We start from the raw sequence: 15,714 nt of genomic DNA on the forward strand, positions 1-15,714 counted from the left end.
GAAAGCCATTTAGTCATTAGATACCTTAGGATGTGGTCATTCTAGTTGGAAAATACAGTAAAGGTTAAGAAGTTATTCTCTTTTCAAAGAACTAGACAAATCTTTTTGGGCCTTTACTTAAAAATGCTAAACACCTAGCTTTTGGTGGACATGTTCAAAATGTTACATCTGTCCTTAAACGGAATGGGATCATTCGTCAGACTGCATTTAGGTCTACAGTCATTAGGTCGACCCCACTAGGTCGACTGGCAGGAAGGTCGACCTGACTTAAGGTCGACATGGGCCAAGGTTGACATGACTTAAGGTCGAATTTGCATAAAGGTCGACATGAGGAAGGTCGACTGGTCATAAGGTCGACATGGGTTTTTCACTGTTTTTTGATCCGAATGTCAACACAGTCGACATGGACACAGTTGGCAATGAGAATCGGACCCTCGCATCGCTCGCTTCGCTCGCAATGCTTCGGGCACGGTGCTTTGCTGTGCTCGGCACACTATTTTATTCTCCCACCACGCCCTAGTGGATGGTAGGGCATGAAATACCGCCTGTCGGCTCAAAAAACAGTGAAAAACCCATGTCGACCTTATGACCAGTCGACCTTCCTCATGTCGACCTTTATGCAAATTCGACCTTAAGTCATGTCGACCTTGGCCCATGTCGACCTTAAGTCAGGTCGACCTTCCTGCCAGTCGACCTAGTGGGGTCGACCTAATGACTGTAGACCTAAGTTCATTCTAATAGATGACCGCATCCCCCTTAAACAGCATAATAAACTAAAACATAATAAACTAGATTTTGAACTCAACAGATATTATGTATACATATGTAAATGTCCTGATCTCTTAAGGTCACCAGCGCCTTCTCACATTCTTAGTTCAAGCTCATCCTTGTCCATTTTGCCATTTGTGCGTTACAATTTTCAATAAACGTGGCTGGCCCGCCTCCAAGTACATTCTTGCTTAATGGTTCCAGGCGGACATTTGTCCAGCTTACATATGCTGGTCAGCCTATTCCTGAATGTGAAACCTTATTCAAGCGATTTGGTGGGATCTCCTTGTAGGGTGCTCAAGTGGAGGTTTTTGCATAGTGGCTAACTAGTCCTCACTACATACTTTTAATTCAATTCTGATTTAACAACTTTGCTTTTAACTGTGCCGGTTTTGGGCTTGGGTTTTGTTGATAACGGCCATGAATTGTCGCAATCTCGTCAATCCACGCAGTTTGCATGGACACACTCCCTTTTCGCTGATCTCCGGCAGGACATTGAATCCTGCCTGGTGATATGTGGTCGAGCAAAATGAAAATGGGCCAGGGTCACAGCTGTTAGAACGGATCACAGTTGTGACCCAGGATTCAATACCCCCCTTAATCTTGTAGACTACGCTTTTGGCTGTCACTTACATGATATACTGAAAGGTGTACAAGCGGTAACTTGTTACTCGATACTCATTATTATAGCGTAAAGCTCATACTGTACCAAAATGTGAACGCAATAGCAAGATAATGACTAATTCTTTTTTTCCTCGCAGAACTGAAAGAAGGATTAACTCGCATGGGCACAGACCTCTTGGGCTCTCTGAGAGTCGCGTGGCAAACATTTACTCGGCCTCCTGTGCCTTCCTTACCACCTCCAACTGCGGAAGCTGCATCGATGTCAGTTTCCAACCTTTCTCTTGCAGCAGACACCAATTCCGGTAATTTACACGTATAGCCTTTGTATATATCGTACGAACAACCAGAAACTTTTTAATTCAGAGACAAAAGATTGTACTAATAAGAAACAGGAAAGACACTATAGGCTTAATGGAATAGTCTCCAAGTTGCTGGAGGTTTGGGATTTTGTGTGAGTCTGTCAGGTTTTTTTTTTTTTTTTTAGAAGCGGCAAACCAACCTAATTGTGCTCTGTAATTCAATAAATAAACTCAACACAAAATCATGAAAAGCTGCAAACTAAATCCCGCTGCCCAGTGAAAACCGACCCTGTGTAAATCTGCAAGTAAATGGTGAAAATATGGCCGTCTGCTATTCTTTCGCACATCCATACGTAATTTACTCACCATCAAATGATTTCCCAGTTTGTGCACATGTGAGTCTGACCACTCCACAACTCTGCGACTGGGAAAGGCTGATCAAGGCCGTGGTGACATACCACACTTGTATGGGCACATTTGCATTTATGTGGACAATCCCAGAAAATGGCCCGTTAGCACCCCCAAACTGTCCCATTTTCTGTCCGTTAAATTGCAAGGGGGTTGTGATTAGATATTTTCCATATTTCTGTCTCTATTTGGGCTCGTTCATGCGTGCTACGATCCGTATGCAAGCATAGTCATTGGGTAATTGAGTGGTTTACGATTTTGCACAATAACTATCAACTCTGAATCAGGCCTATTGGGGCAGATGTATGATGGTGGCCATAATGTTTTTAAAATAACAGGTCCTGCATAATGTGGAGAACCGGGCACCCATTATGGGCAAATGTATTAACCCCCCCCCCACAGCCAATAAGGAGAGACATTATGCCCAGTGTTAATGCCGCTCCTTATCGGCGGCCCTGCACATGCGCACTCACGCTTTACCCCTGGCCGGCTCTAATGGGCATGCTCGGGATCTCGGTTTTATCGAAACATTTCCAGAGCAGCCTGGGACCAGCAGCTAGCCCTGAGCTGGCAAAAGCAGTTGGGCCGATTAACGCCTGGGCGGCTGTTAATACATCGCCCTGGCCACTAATCACTGGTGGGGTTTGCAGAGGACAGCCGCTCGGCGGGCTGTCACTAGTGCATGTTAGGTGCGCTAGTAATACTTTTAGGGAATCCGTAATCCTCCCCGTTAACTAGCATTTCTGCACTTAACGCTGGTTAATACATCTGCCCCATTGTCTGATACTTCACCTATCCATCCTGCAGCCTTTATAGTCCACAGTTATGATTATTCTGGCGATGGGAGACAGGCAGTGATCTCTTTAGAATGCCACCCCAATTCACATTTTGGACTGAGAATGATTGATTTTAGTCTAACCTGATGGGCAGCCTCCTATTTGGGAGTCGCCTGGTGCCAAGCCTCGGTCTCACATTATCCATGGGATAACTAGCAGGTGACTCCTTTCTAGCTATTAAAGTCTATGAATAGCAGGTCTGTATGACATCATCCAATTTGATCGTGTGACAGGAGGTCTGGCTGTCCGGCCCTGATCATGTGACCGGGAGCTTTCTATTGGAGAGCCGTCTGTTGCCAAGCCTTGGTTTCACACTGTCACATGAGACTGCATATCCTATCCATAAGCTCCTAGCTGTGAACCCGGAAGTAAATGTTTTTCTGCCTGAACTCTATCTGTTGATTAGGTAACTTATCTACTCTATATTTATTATTATTAGTCAACTTTTTAAGCTTTTATGTAAATCCAATAAGGGTCTGCCTCCCCTTCATGTTTTATGTTATTTCTATATGTTTTTAATGATATTTGATTGACTAATTGTTAGCATTTGGGAACCAGATGTCTCATTAAGAGGGTATAAATACCTAGGGGGGCATTCAATGTGCCGCCGCTATTTCCGACGGCGGAAATAGTGGCAGCTCCCTATTTAATGCTGTCTTTAGCGACAGCAATGATGCAAGATCACGGCAGAACGTGCCCAACTTTAGAAGCTGTCCAGCCCGTTCTGACGATAATGACCGTGGATTGTTGCGATCCCGGCCGCAGATCGACAATCCACGGCCGTTTTCATGGCGACGCCCCCTTTGCGCCGATCGGCAGGCAGGACATTGAATCCCGCCTGTCGTTCATCTGTCAGGCTGACCGCAAACGGGCCAGGAACACGGCAGTCGGCAGAGATCCTAGATTGAATACCCCCCTAATCAGGTACAGTTCTTTTCTACCTTTGATCAAGCTGCTTTATGCAGCAAAATGCATTCTGCTGTGACCTATCAGGTGGACGACTGCTTAAACCAGCCACACTGTTTAATATTTAAAGTGCCCATGCTATTTGTAGTTGCCCTTCTATTCTCCATTGTAAGCACTCAAGTCTGTGGACTCGGAGAAAAGTACAAAATCTATTATTTTATTTTTTTATTACATTTATTGTAAAGTCAATCCAATCATTTATTTACATGTTTATTTTAAATAACACGTTGAACTACTTGCAATCTCGTCAATTATTTCCCTTGAACTCCCAGACAAATTATATAGTGCATACACACTGTGCAATTCAAATATCTCTTCAGTTGCCTTACTTTGGAATATGGGGTAGTTAACAATAAAACAAATCTTCCTGCACATTCAAGAGATCAGAAGAAGTGACCAATGACCAGCAGGAACGTGCATCGGCATCGTGATAGTGTGTAAACACTGGACAAGTTTAAATAGTTGTCATTCAGAACCCATCAGTATTGTCCACATCATTTAAAGGCCATATGTATCAAGCTTCAAAAAGTGATCAAATGGAGAGTGATAAACAACCAGTCAATCAGCTCCTACCTCTAATAACGAAGTATGTATCCTTATTAGAGTTTGGACCATTCTGTGTCTGCAGCCCCTTCGAACATAAGTAACTTGAGCACTATACCTACCAATTGTACGAATCAGCTCCTACCTGCCATGTTCCAGACTGGGTTTAAAAAATGGTAGGAGCTGATTGGCTGTTTTTTTTTATCACTTTCTATTTTATCCCTTTTGAAGCTTGATACATCTGGCCCAAAATGTTGTCTAATGTGTACCTAGGGTATGATTCACTGGTAACTTTACTCAGCTCGGTACTTGTGACTTATCTGGGCGCCCGATATTGAAATTGTATGCCAGTACCCTAAGCATGCGATTTCCCTTGAAATTCCCTTGAAGAGAAAATCACTTTGCATTGTATGCTATTGTATTGCATGTGATGCGATTTTAATATGTACAGGCACCCAGATGCCTGTTTCATATGTGAAATGGCCCCCCAGACCCCATTTTTAATTGTATACCCACCCTGATAGCTAAATGACCCCCATTTTTAAAGCCACCCCACTATCAACGCCAACCCGAAGCGTGGCGAGCGCAGCGGTACGCTTCCTCCAACCTTTTCATACCCCCACTATCCACGTCGGCGCGGAGTTGATTTTATATAGTGTGGCGAGCGCAGCGAGCCACCGAGCCCGAAGCGCGGCGAGCGGACATGGATACCTTCACAGCTATACGCGTCCCCTCGCGGGCTTCACAGGTATCCACGGGGCTCGCCACGCTTCGGGCTCGGTGGCTCACCACACTATATTAAATCAACTCCACGCCGACGTGGATAGTGGGGGTATGAAAAGGTCGGAGGACGCGTACCGCCACCCCTCGTGGGCTCGCTGAGCTCGCCACGCTTCGGGTTGGCGTTGATAGTGGGGTGGCGTTAACAATGGGGGGCATTTAGCCATCAGGGTGGGTATACAATTAAAAATGGGGTCTGGGGGGCCATTTCACATATGAAAAAGGCATCTGGGTACCTTCACATATTAAAATCGCAGCAAATCGCGTCAAATCGCATGCAATCTGAATAATTTCCATGGTTTCTTCTGAAATGATTGACTTCTCCTCTGTGTATAATATCCAGCTTCCTGGCGCAATACCAAGGCTTGCACTTCATTCTTGAGATGTATTGTGCTCTTTGCAAATCTACATTTAGGTAATAGGAATCCTATTTGTTAGACTAACTTAATTCTTCTTGATTGCCATGTGAAGGGAGGAGGTTGTTTCAGGTCTGATATCCGTAACATTTCCAGTACCCTGGGCAATTGACCATTTCTGGAGAGGGTAAACACATGGTAAAACAAACTGGGTACTTGTTTCCTATCTGGGCGCCCGCTAAGTTAATTGCGCACCATGCTATTCTCCGTATAAAAATCGGATCGCATCGGATACCACAAATACACATAGACGATATTGAACGATGTGATGCGATTCGATTTCCCATAGGAAACAATGTTAAATGGATCAATTTACCCAAATCAGCATAGGGAAGAATGGTAAATGGGCCAGAAACCCCCAAAAAACCCACAGAGCAGTGGAATGTCCCCCCAAAAGTAGTTGACGCCACCCCGCTATCAACGTGAACCCGAAGCGTGGCGAGCGGCGGCGGTACGCGTCCTCCGACCTTTTCATGCCCTACTATCCACTAGGGCGTGGAGTGAGAATAGAATAGTGTGGCGAGCGCAGCGAGCCACCGAGCCCGAAGCGTGGCGAGCGAAGCGGATACCTTCACAGGTAAACGCGTCCCTTCGCGGGCTTCCCAGGTGTCCGCGTCGCCATGGACATCTGGGAAGCCCGCGAGGGGACACGTATAACTGTGAAGGTATCCGCGTCCCCTCGCGGGGCTCGCTGCGCTCGCCACGCTTCGGGCTCGGTGGCTCGCTGCGCTCGCCACACTATTCTATTCTCACTCCACGCCCTAGTGGATAGTAGGGCATGAAAAGGTCGGAGGACGCGTACCGCCGCCCCTCGCGGGCTCGCTGCGCTTGCCACGCTTCGGGTTCACGTTGATGGCGGGGTGGCGTCAACTACTTTTGGGGGGACATTTCAATGTTCAGGGGTGTTTTTGGCCCATTTACTATTGTTCCTATGATAATTTGGCTAAATTGAGCCATTTCACATTGTTTCCTATGGGAAATCGAATCGGATCGCATCGTATACCATCGTACATCATCGACTACCGAATGCGATGCGATCCGATTTTATTACGGTGCCGTACGTTGAAAACCTGGGCGCCCAGATAGGAAACAAGTACCACAAACTGTGCCCAACATTACCTCCTACAGATGGAGAAAAATAGATTTTTGTGGATACCTCTGTATGCCTATTGTGCTGGACGTCGGGTGAGGGGTTATAGGGGAGAAGACTAGTAGGCTTTCTTTGTTTTGTGGAAAATAATCTAGACTCAATCAAAACCTTTATCTCAATGCTGGTTTATTTCTGTTTTGTATGTCTGCAGCTGTGCAATCAGAAGACGTTTCTGTGAAGGAAGAACCTGTACATCTCGATGTGGGAATGCTAAATGGAGGTCAACGTTTTGATTATGTTCTCCAGGAGAAACCGATCGAAAGCTTTAATGAATATCTGTTTGCACTACAGAGTCACCTATGTTACTGGTAATTACTGCACATATGCTTAATACTGTTCTAATTTTATTATAAGCTAATTCTTATGCTTATAATATAGTTGCAAACAAGGAAGTACAATCGGTATAGTAGTATGGGATGCAGCCAGCGGTCGGGATCCCGGCGTTCGGAATCCCGACCGCTGAAATCTCGACACTTTCTCCCTCCGTGGGTGTCCACAACACCCCTGGAGGGAGAATAAATTAGCATGCCGAGCGTAGCGAGGCATTGGGCCCGCTGCGTGGCGAGCGGAGCGAGCCCGCAATGGTGGGCAATCCACGTCCCCCCCCCCCTTGTCGGGATTTCGGCGTCGGGATTTTGAACGCCGGTATCCCGACCGCTGGGATTTCATACTGAATCCAGTAGTATTCTTGTGTGAGACCCTGAAAGGGAACCAACCAAACTATAACTCTATTCTATGGGCATTGGAATGTGCTTGTCCATACAGCACTGCCAGCCGTGTTGTGAGCTGAAGCAATGTTCATAAAATTGTTGCTTATCAAATCACTAAAAGCCAATGGTGTTTGAATATTGTTATTTCTTCATTTATCTTTAGTACATGTGGGGAACATTAGGGTTTAGCACTGGAATTTGTCTCCTCAAAACCTGTCCTTATGAAGAAGTGCTAATAAAATAGCTTCCAATCCAGACCCCTAAATTGTGCTTGATTTTGAAGATATATAAGTCAATAAATACAATATAAGGCAGCCTTTTCCACAAATTTGCCATGCTGGCAAGGGAAAATTGAACAAGTTGTGGATTGGCTCCCTTAGTATGCGTACACACGGGGCGGGAGATATATTGCTAGCAATATATTGCTGAGCAATATATTGCTGAGCAATATATTGCTCAGTGTCTCCTTTTCATCAGCGACCAGAGATGGTCGCTGATGAAAAGGAACCTCTGCTGGGGGTGCCGCAGAGGTAATTAGCTGGTCGCAGGGGCAAGCTCCTGCGACCAGCAATTACAATGGGGCAGAAAACGGGAGGGCGCACCCGGCGATTTATCACCGGGGGCACACTTCCATCACTGGCAATATGGTCGCCTGCGACCATATTTCCAGCGATTATAGCCCCTATCGCCCCCGTGTGTACACAGCATTAGCAGTAGGTTCTCTATATACCTAAATTTTATTAACACAAAAGTCCATATAATTACTATTATTATTTTTTTAAATTCTTTCTTTTCAATAAAAGTATTTTTTTTTCAATAAAAATGTTCAATGATGAGATTTTTTTATACATTTGGAATAAGACGTGCAGCATCGCCCGACACGTCCCCTAGGGGTTTAGCAATAATAGTTTCTCAATCTTGAAAGGGTAAATTGTTACAGCTTTGGGACATCTCTATTGTTTTAGTGGTACATTTATTAAAGTTTTTAGAAGTCCAATGACCTATATGTATGTGTGTGTGGTTGGGTACGAAACCCCATCAGTCACAATCCTGGTGGTCAAAATCCACATGGATCCCTGTATTTTAACCCTATCTCTTTCCCTATCCGTTACCATAACCCTTCCACAGCCTACCCCTCACGGTGCCCACACACTAGAACATTTTTTTTTTTTTGCCGATTGGACGATTTCTGAAAATGTTTACCGATACTTGCTCCCGTGGATCTTTTGCTAAATCTTCTGATCTTACATGCTGCATGAAAGACCAGAAGACTTAACAAAAGATCCATAGGAATGCACATGGGATCTTAAGAAAAATATTTGGTAAAGATGTGCGCTTTTGGAAAAGATGGGATATATAAACCAATGGCGCAATAAATAATACTTATAATTTCTGTGTATCCAGACTTTTCCTAGTGAGGCGATGGTGATTCTCAGGTAGGTCGGATTTTTCCAGATGGAGGTGTTTGACGTGAAAAAATAAACAGAAAAGCAAAAATTAGATCGGTGTGTCTGTGTCTATTTATTATAAACGCTCAAAGGCGTAGTGTTCATTTACAGTATATATGCGGAGATCGTTTCGATGCCCCTTAGGCGTACCAGAACTCACGTGGGTTCAAGATGGTACTCCTCTTGTAAAGGTTTCTTTACTGTGTTGACCAAAGGGGGATGTGACTTCTCCAAGTGGATATGTGAATAAATCCCGGTGTTTCCGTGGTTACTCGGGAAAAAGAAAGGTGTCTGAGATCTATGGTCTCATCATAAGTGGATATGTGAATAAATCCCGGTGTTTCCGTGGTTACTCGGGAAAAAGAAAGGTGTCTGAGATCTATGGTCTCATCATATGTGCATACATATGATGAGACCATAGATCTCAGACACCTTTCTTTTTCCCGAGTAACCACGGAAACACCGGGATTTATTCACATATCCACTTGGAGAAGTCACATCCCCCTTTGGTCAACACAGTAAAGAAACCTTTACAAGAGGAGTACCATCTTGAACCCACGTGAGTTCTGGTATGCCTAAGGGGCATCGAAACGATCTCCACATATATAAATGAACACTACGCCTTTGAGCGTTTAGAATAAATAGACACAGACACACCTATCTAATTTTTGCTTTTTTGTTTATTTTTTCACGTCAAACACCTCCATCTGGAAAAATCCGACCTACCTGAGAATCACCATTGCCTCACTAGGAAGAGTCTGGATACACAGAAATTATAAGTATTATTTATTGCGCCATTGGTTTATATATCCCATCTTTTCCAAAATTGTATGTATTGAAGTAAGGGTGTATCTTCAGGGATTGGTAACCTAAGGCAGCATTGCGCCACGTACCATCTATAATTTTTTCTGTTTCTCGTAAAGATGTGCGCTTGCTTGAAATCTTTTGTCCAGGACTGACAAAAAATTTGAAAGCTATCACAGATCTTTCTAGTGTGTGGGCACCTTAACCACCAACACCCTACAGAAAGCCCCCATCCACTAGTCAGATTTGACCTGTTTTCTCTATATTCAGATGGATCGGACCAAATCTGAGAGGTGCGACTGAATCTCTGATCCATCTGACAAAAAAATCTTAGATACTGCACCAAAGATCCATCTGTTGTGAAGCTGTCGGGTTTATCATAGGTCTGTTCAGATGTATCTGAAGTGAATATTGTGGAACTTCACAGTTAGGAGCTGATTGTCTGCTGCATTATCACCTTAAGCACTTCTCCAAGCTTGATACATCTGTCCTAAAATTACAGCTAGTCAGCTCCTAAATGCCAAGTTACATTTGTGTTTGAAAAAATGACAGTTGGGTGCTAGTTGTCTGCGGCATTATCACTTTCCTTTTCATCACAACACCAGGCTTAATACATAGGCCCCAAAAGACCTATATTTTATTTGTATATAATGCTTACAGAATACGTTTTCTATTTCTGTTTGTGTAGGACCTCTGAAGATACCGCTTTGCTATTTCTAAAAGAGATTTACCAAATCATGGGGATCAGCATGGACCAGCCAATTCAATAACAATACGAGTGTGGCTGAGCAGGCACAGAAGAAGTTAAGAAGATGTCTATTGGTAAAAAAATTTGGGCTTATAACTGAGTATAATACATTTTTTTTTTATATTGAACTCTATGACACATTACGCAACATTAGTTCTTCACCAATCACTTTCTATTACAATTACAAAACTTACACCCATGCTCTTAAACGACTGCACTGTCAACTAACCATTTACTTGTTTGATGTTCTAGGTACGTTTGGGTAAATCCCCTCCTTGCAGCTTTCATCTTCCAAGAAGGAACACTTATTTATGAGAAGTATGGACAATGTCACTTATTTCTCCATCTTTACTGGCAGAACACACTAGTGATTATCCCTCAAGTCTTTGTTTTAATCTTCTTTCACACTTCACTGCAATATGGACCATAGCATTTCACAGGGTTTAGTAGTATACAGGATTCATGTTAAAAATGCCATAATTCCACATTATTCAGTACAAAAAAGAAACGTGCTTTACCTTGTAACCATGTACACCTGTTGTGCTCTTCTTGTGTCTGTATTCTCTGTTAAATGTTGAAACACAAATGATTATGTAGCACCAACCATGTTTTTTCCATTGAATTATCCGGCCTGTCCTGGCTTTCTCATTTCAAATGAGCTGTCAGGTCATTATTTTTCATCTTTAGCAATCGCAAATCTCCCGGTTATCCAAGCCACATCAATGGCAGTGGTAGAAAAATGTGTACTGTCCTGGGACATTGTGGACTTTATATTGTGGTAAAACAGGTCCACAGATTAGGGAAATGTTATGTAATGTGGATTATTTTTGGGTTACTACAGGCCCACAGGATATATGGTCGTTACGTCAACAGTCATCATGTCTACATATGTTGGGTCGACCACTGAAGGTCAACATAGGCTTAGGATGACCTGTAATTAGGTTGTCAGTAGGGTGGCCAATCCTAGGATCGGGATCGGCGGGATCCCAGGATTTGGCCCCCAAAATGCCGGGATTTCAATCCCGGGATTGGAGTTCCCAATCGCGGGATTAGACTGGGCACGCGCAGTCTAATTCCGGGCAGTGTCTGAGCACTCGCTCAGACGCTGCCCGGCTTCTCCCATACCCTGCAGTGCAGCACTGTGCAGCGTGACAAGGTCAGAGGTCACTCTGCGCAGGGAACAGCCGCCTCAGCCGTCCGCCCGCCCATCCAGCCTTCCCGGCTCCCGGCCACCCCGCCGTATGAGCCCGCCTACCAACCCAGCCAGCAGCCCTCCTGCCCAATCAGCATACCCGGCTGCATCCGGCTCCCAGCTACCCAATCAAGGCGTTTTTTATTATTATTAGGGATGCCAATCCCAGGATTGAGCATTTTTCAATCCCGAATCCCAGGATTCAAAAAATGCCACGGGATTGGCATCCCTAGTTGGCAGGGTCATTATGTCAACTTATACATCAGGTTGACAATAGGAAATTGACAGTCAAAAGGTCGACACATGTGTCAAGCTTTTGGCTGTTGACCTACTCTTCAGTGGCCAACTCATTGCATGTTGACCTAATGTTGGTCGGCTCAATGACCCACACCCAGCCCACAGAATAGCTGAATTCTACATAAAAGTCAAATCTTGCAAAAAATCATGTTGAATATCTCTACATTGACTCTGTGTTCACTTTGGCTGAATTGAGTGGTATTAGATATACACCGAGTCTGTCATTTGGAATTTTACATGTTTGTTCACACTTGAAAATATTTATATGAGATATATCTAGTTTGTAATTTAAGTGCAAGAAAGAACTGTGCATATATAACGGCTTCACTTACTAAGACTTGGAGAAAGAGAAACTACCAGCCAATCCATGTTACCATGTTACTCTCAGGGTTGTCAAAGTAACAGTTAGGAGCTGGTTCATTGGTGGTTTATTTAATTCCAAGGCTAAGTAAATGGGCCCTATAAACTTATGGTGTGTACACACAGTACTTTTTGCCTTCCGATGTTGACGATCTAGTCAACATCGGATTGGAATCGGATGCAGATCGCAAGGGTTTTAACCCTTGCGATCCTGATCCGATTCCGATGTGCGTTCACATATCGCAAGGCAGAAAGTCTTGTCTGCCATGAATATATAGTGCAGATCTGTACTATATAGTCAGACTTGTATGCACATCGGATGTGCCTTAAGATACTATCCACGATCCGATCTGATCGGATCGTGGATAGTTAGGCACATCTGACCGTGTGTACACACCATTAAGGTGTGTACACACTTGTACAATTTAGAATATATTACAATTTAGACTATGTATACAATTTAGACTATATAGTGCAGATCTGCACTGTATAGTCTATGCCATGGGTCCTCAAACTGCGGCCCTCCAGATGTTGTGAAACTACAATTCCCAATATGCCTTGCCACAGTTTTAACACTCCCTTATAGGAAAACTGTGGCAAGGCATGCTGGGATTTGTAGTTTCACCACATCTGGAGGGCCGCAGTTTGAGGACCCATGGTCTATGCAGCCAAGACTTTCTGGCTGTGATACGGGAGCGCGCATCGGGATTGCAAGGGTTAAAACCCATACAATCTGCATGAGATCCAGATGAAATTTTGACTATATAGTCAAAATCTCATGCACATTATGCAAGTGTGTACACACCATTAGATATGCAAATGAAACCCTTCCCTAATGATTCTCACAAACAAGCCTATTGCTTTGCATTAGTAGCAACTGTAATGATAATATACCAATGTTGTTTTTATGTAAGGTTGTCTTGACCTCCAGCCATTTCTCTCACTTCCATAACCCACTGGCACAAATTTAGATCTGTTGTTCCACAAATGGGTAAATTCTGCTTTATTGTAGAACACTTATAAATAGAACATATTTTTGGTAGGGGCAGAATGCAGAGGTTTGGTAATTTGGGGAGAGGAGGGTTGTGCACTAATTAGAGTCAGAGCCTAAAGAGCGGTGTCATGCTGTATTCTTCAGCGTAGCCCTTGTTAATGTTCCATAGTTAAAATAGACTGTGCCTGCACAGTCTAGTTTTACTTACGATATCGACCTCGCGGGGACGCACATCTGTATTGCAAGCTTCTTAACACAATGCAATTTTGGATTACTTTCCTTACAACTTTGACTATATAGACAAAATGTTACAGAAAGTTAACCCAAAATTGCACCGCGTGTATTCCCCTTAGGGGTGCTTGAGGACAGAATTTGGCTATCCCTGTTATAGCGCACACATTATTAGCCTATATAATCACTTACTAAAACGCCATCTATTGTTCCACAGCAGTGTACTTGTATGCCTTATGTGCCAGCTGTGCACTTTTCCTTCTATACGTTTTCATAATGTTTTTATGTATATATTATATAAATATAGCAAAGATATATTCCAGCATGTGACTGTTCCTGAACAGCATTTTCTGTTGGTGTGTGTTCTATTTATTAAAGAACACTTTTTTTTTTAAACTGCCTCTTGTTGTTCTATTTATATATCCTACATACTGTATGTTGTTTTATTTTCATATTGTAGCTTCCTCAGAGTAGGAGGAAGACAATCAGGGTGAGGGGGCTGGGACGGGTTAGACTTGGGAGCGCCCCCCCCCCCCCCCCCCCCCCCCCCCCCATGACCTTGCTCCATTACACATATTCCACACATTGTGGTGCCCATTATACATATGCCACACACCGTGATGCCCATTATACATATGTCACACACCGTGATGCCCATTATACATATGCCACACACCGTGATGCCCATTATACATATGCCACACACGTGATACCCATTATACATATGCCACACACTGTGATGCCCATTATATATATGCCACACACTGTGATGCCAATTATATATATGCCACACACTGATGCCCATTATACATATGCCACACACCGTGATGTCCATTATACATATGCCACACACCGTGATGCCCATTATACATATGCCACACACCGTGATGCCCATTATACATATGCCACACACTGTGATGCCCATCACATATTATGCCACATAAGTGGCACTTACCTACATGCTCATTGCTAGGGTTTTCCCAATGCCACGGGTTACATGCTCGGTTCCAGGGGTTACATGCTCAATGAAATGGGGTTTTCATTCTTGTTGCCAAAAAGGTTTGATTCTGGGCAGAGAGCAGTGGGCTGCCCGGCTGTCTTCAGAGCGGGTCAGTGGCTATTTGAAATCCCGATTGCCAGCCAATAGTAGCTCATGGACTGGCAGCCAATCAGGAGCGGCAGTGGGGCTCCTGATTTCCCTGACTACTTCAGTGCTGCCGCTGCGGACATGCTCTTTAGACAGCCGGGCAGCCCACCGCTCTCTGCCAGACTGTTTCAGTTCTGCCAGGCGGGTTTTTCCAATGCACCTGCTGCAGACCGGGCTGGCTCCAGCGTGCCCTTTAATGGTGGCAGCAAGCCGCCCACTCTTATCGAACATGCCTGGAGCTGGCCCTGCCATTGGACTATATCGGATGATGAACAGAAGATTAGAAAAGATCTTGAAAAGGTAAGAATGATCAAATTATACACACTACAATACTTCAGTATTCCGAACATGTGTTCCTGGGGGTATGGAACAGTGGAAGGTTTATCAAAGCTTGGAGAAAGAAAGTACCAAACAATCAGCTCCTTTCATTTTGTTTAAGCACAGCTTATACATTTCACTTGAAAGGTCATTAGTTAGTGCATTATCTCTCACCTCTTTCTTTCTCCAAGCTAGTTACATAATAGGAACTGATTGGCTGCCCATAGCAACATCCCATGTGAAATAGTACTCCCATCTTAGTAAATTTTCCCCGAAGTGCTAGAGACGTAAAAGAAAGAAGGACCTATGAGTAATTAAATAAGAAAGAGCTGGGGGCCAGCAGACTATAACCAGACTCCTGCAACCAAATTATACATCCGGTTTCAAAAACAGCTTGATTCATGTGTGGAATGTACAGGGGTGGGGTGTGTGTATTTGACCCCCACACCCCCCACTCATTGCATCCATTCAGTGTGTGTGTGTGTGTGTGTGTGTGTTACATAGGGCCTTATTCGAGTTCACACTTTCTGACAAAATCCTTCTTAGATGGACAAAAACATGTGCACTGCAGGGGGGAAGATGTAACATGTACAGATAGAAATAGATTTGGTGATTTTTTGGTGATTCTTTTCAGGGTAAATACTGGCTGCTTTATTTTAACACTGCAGTATAGAT

At 43.9% G+C, this 15,714-nt stretch overlaps 1 protein-coding gene across 6 annotated transcripts in view; it reads left to right on the forward strand.

The window, feature by feature from the left end:
• The window catches only part of DDHD2 (DDHD domain containing 2), a 56,201-nt gene extending 42,231 nt beyond the window's left edge, over positions 1–13,970 (forward strand). For all 6 annotated transcript variants that reach the window (XM_083185009.1, XM_083185008.1, XM_083185011.1 and 3 more), the window contains 4 exons: positions 1,530–1,694; positions 6,942–7,098; positions 10,441–10,574; positions 10,753–13,970. In XM_083185009.1, coding sequence (XP_083041135.1) covers positions 1,530–1,694; positions 6,942–7,098; positions 10,441–10,522 — 404 coding nt within the window. In that variant the 3' untranslated portion in view covers positions 10,523–10,574; positions 10,753–13,970. The remainder of the gene's footprint in view (positions 1–1,529; positions 1,695–6,941; positions 7,099–10,440; positions 10,575–10,752) is intronic.
• Positions 13,971–15,714: the final 1,744 nt, after the last annotated feature.

This window comes from Crinia signifera, chromosome 4 (genome assembly GCF_055691185.1).
Source record: "Crinia signifera chromosome 4, ASM5569118v1, whole genome shotgun sequence".
Classification (NCBI taxonomy): domain Eukaryota; kingdom Metazoa; phylum Chordata; class Amphibia; order Anura; family Myobatrachidae; genus Crinia; species Crinia signifera.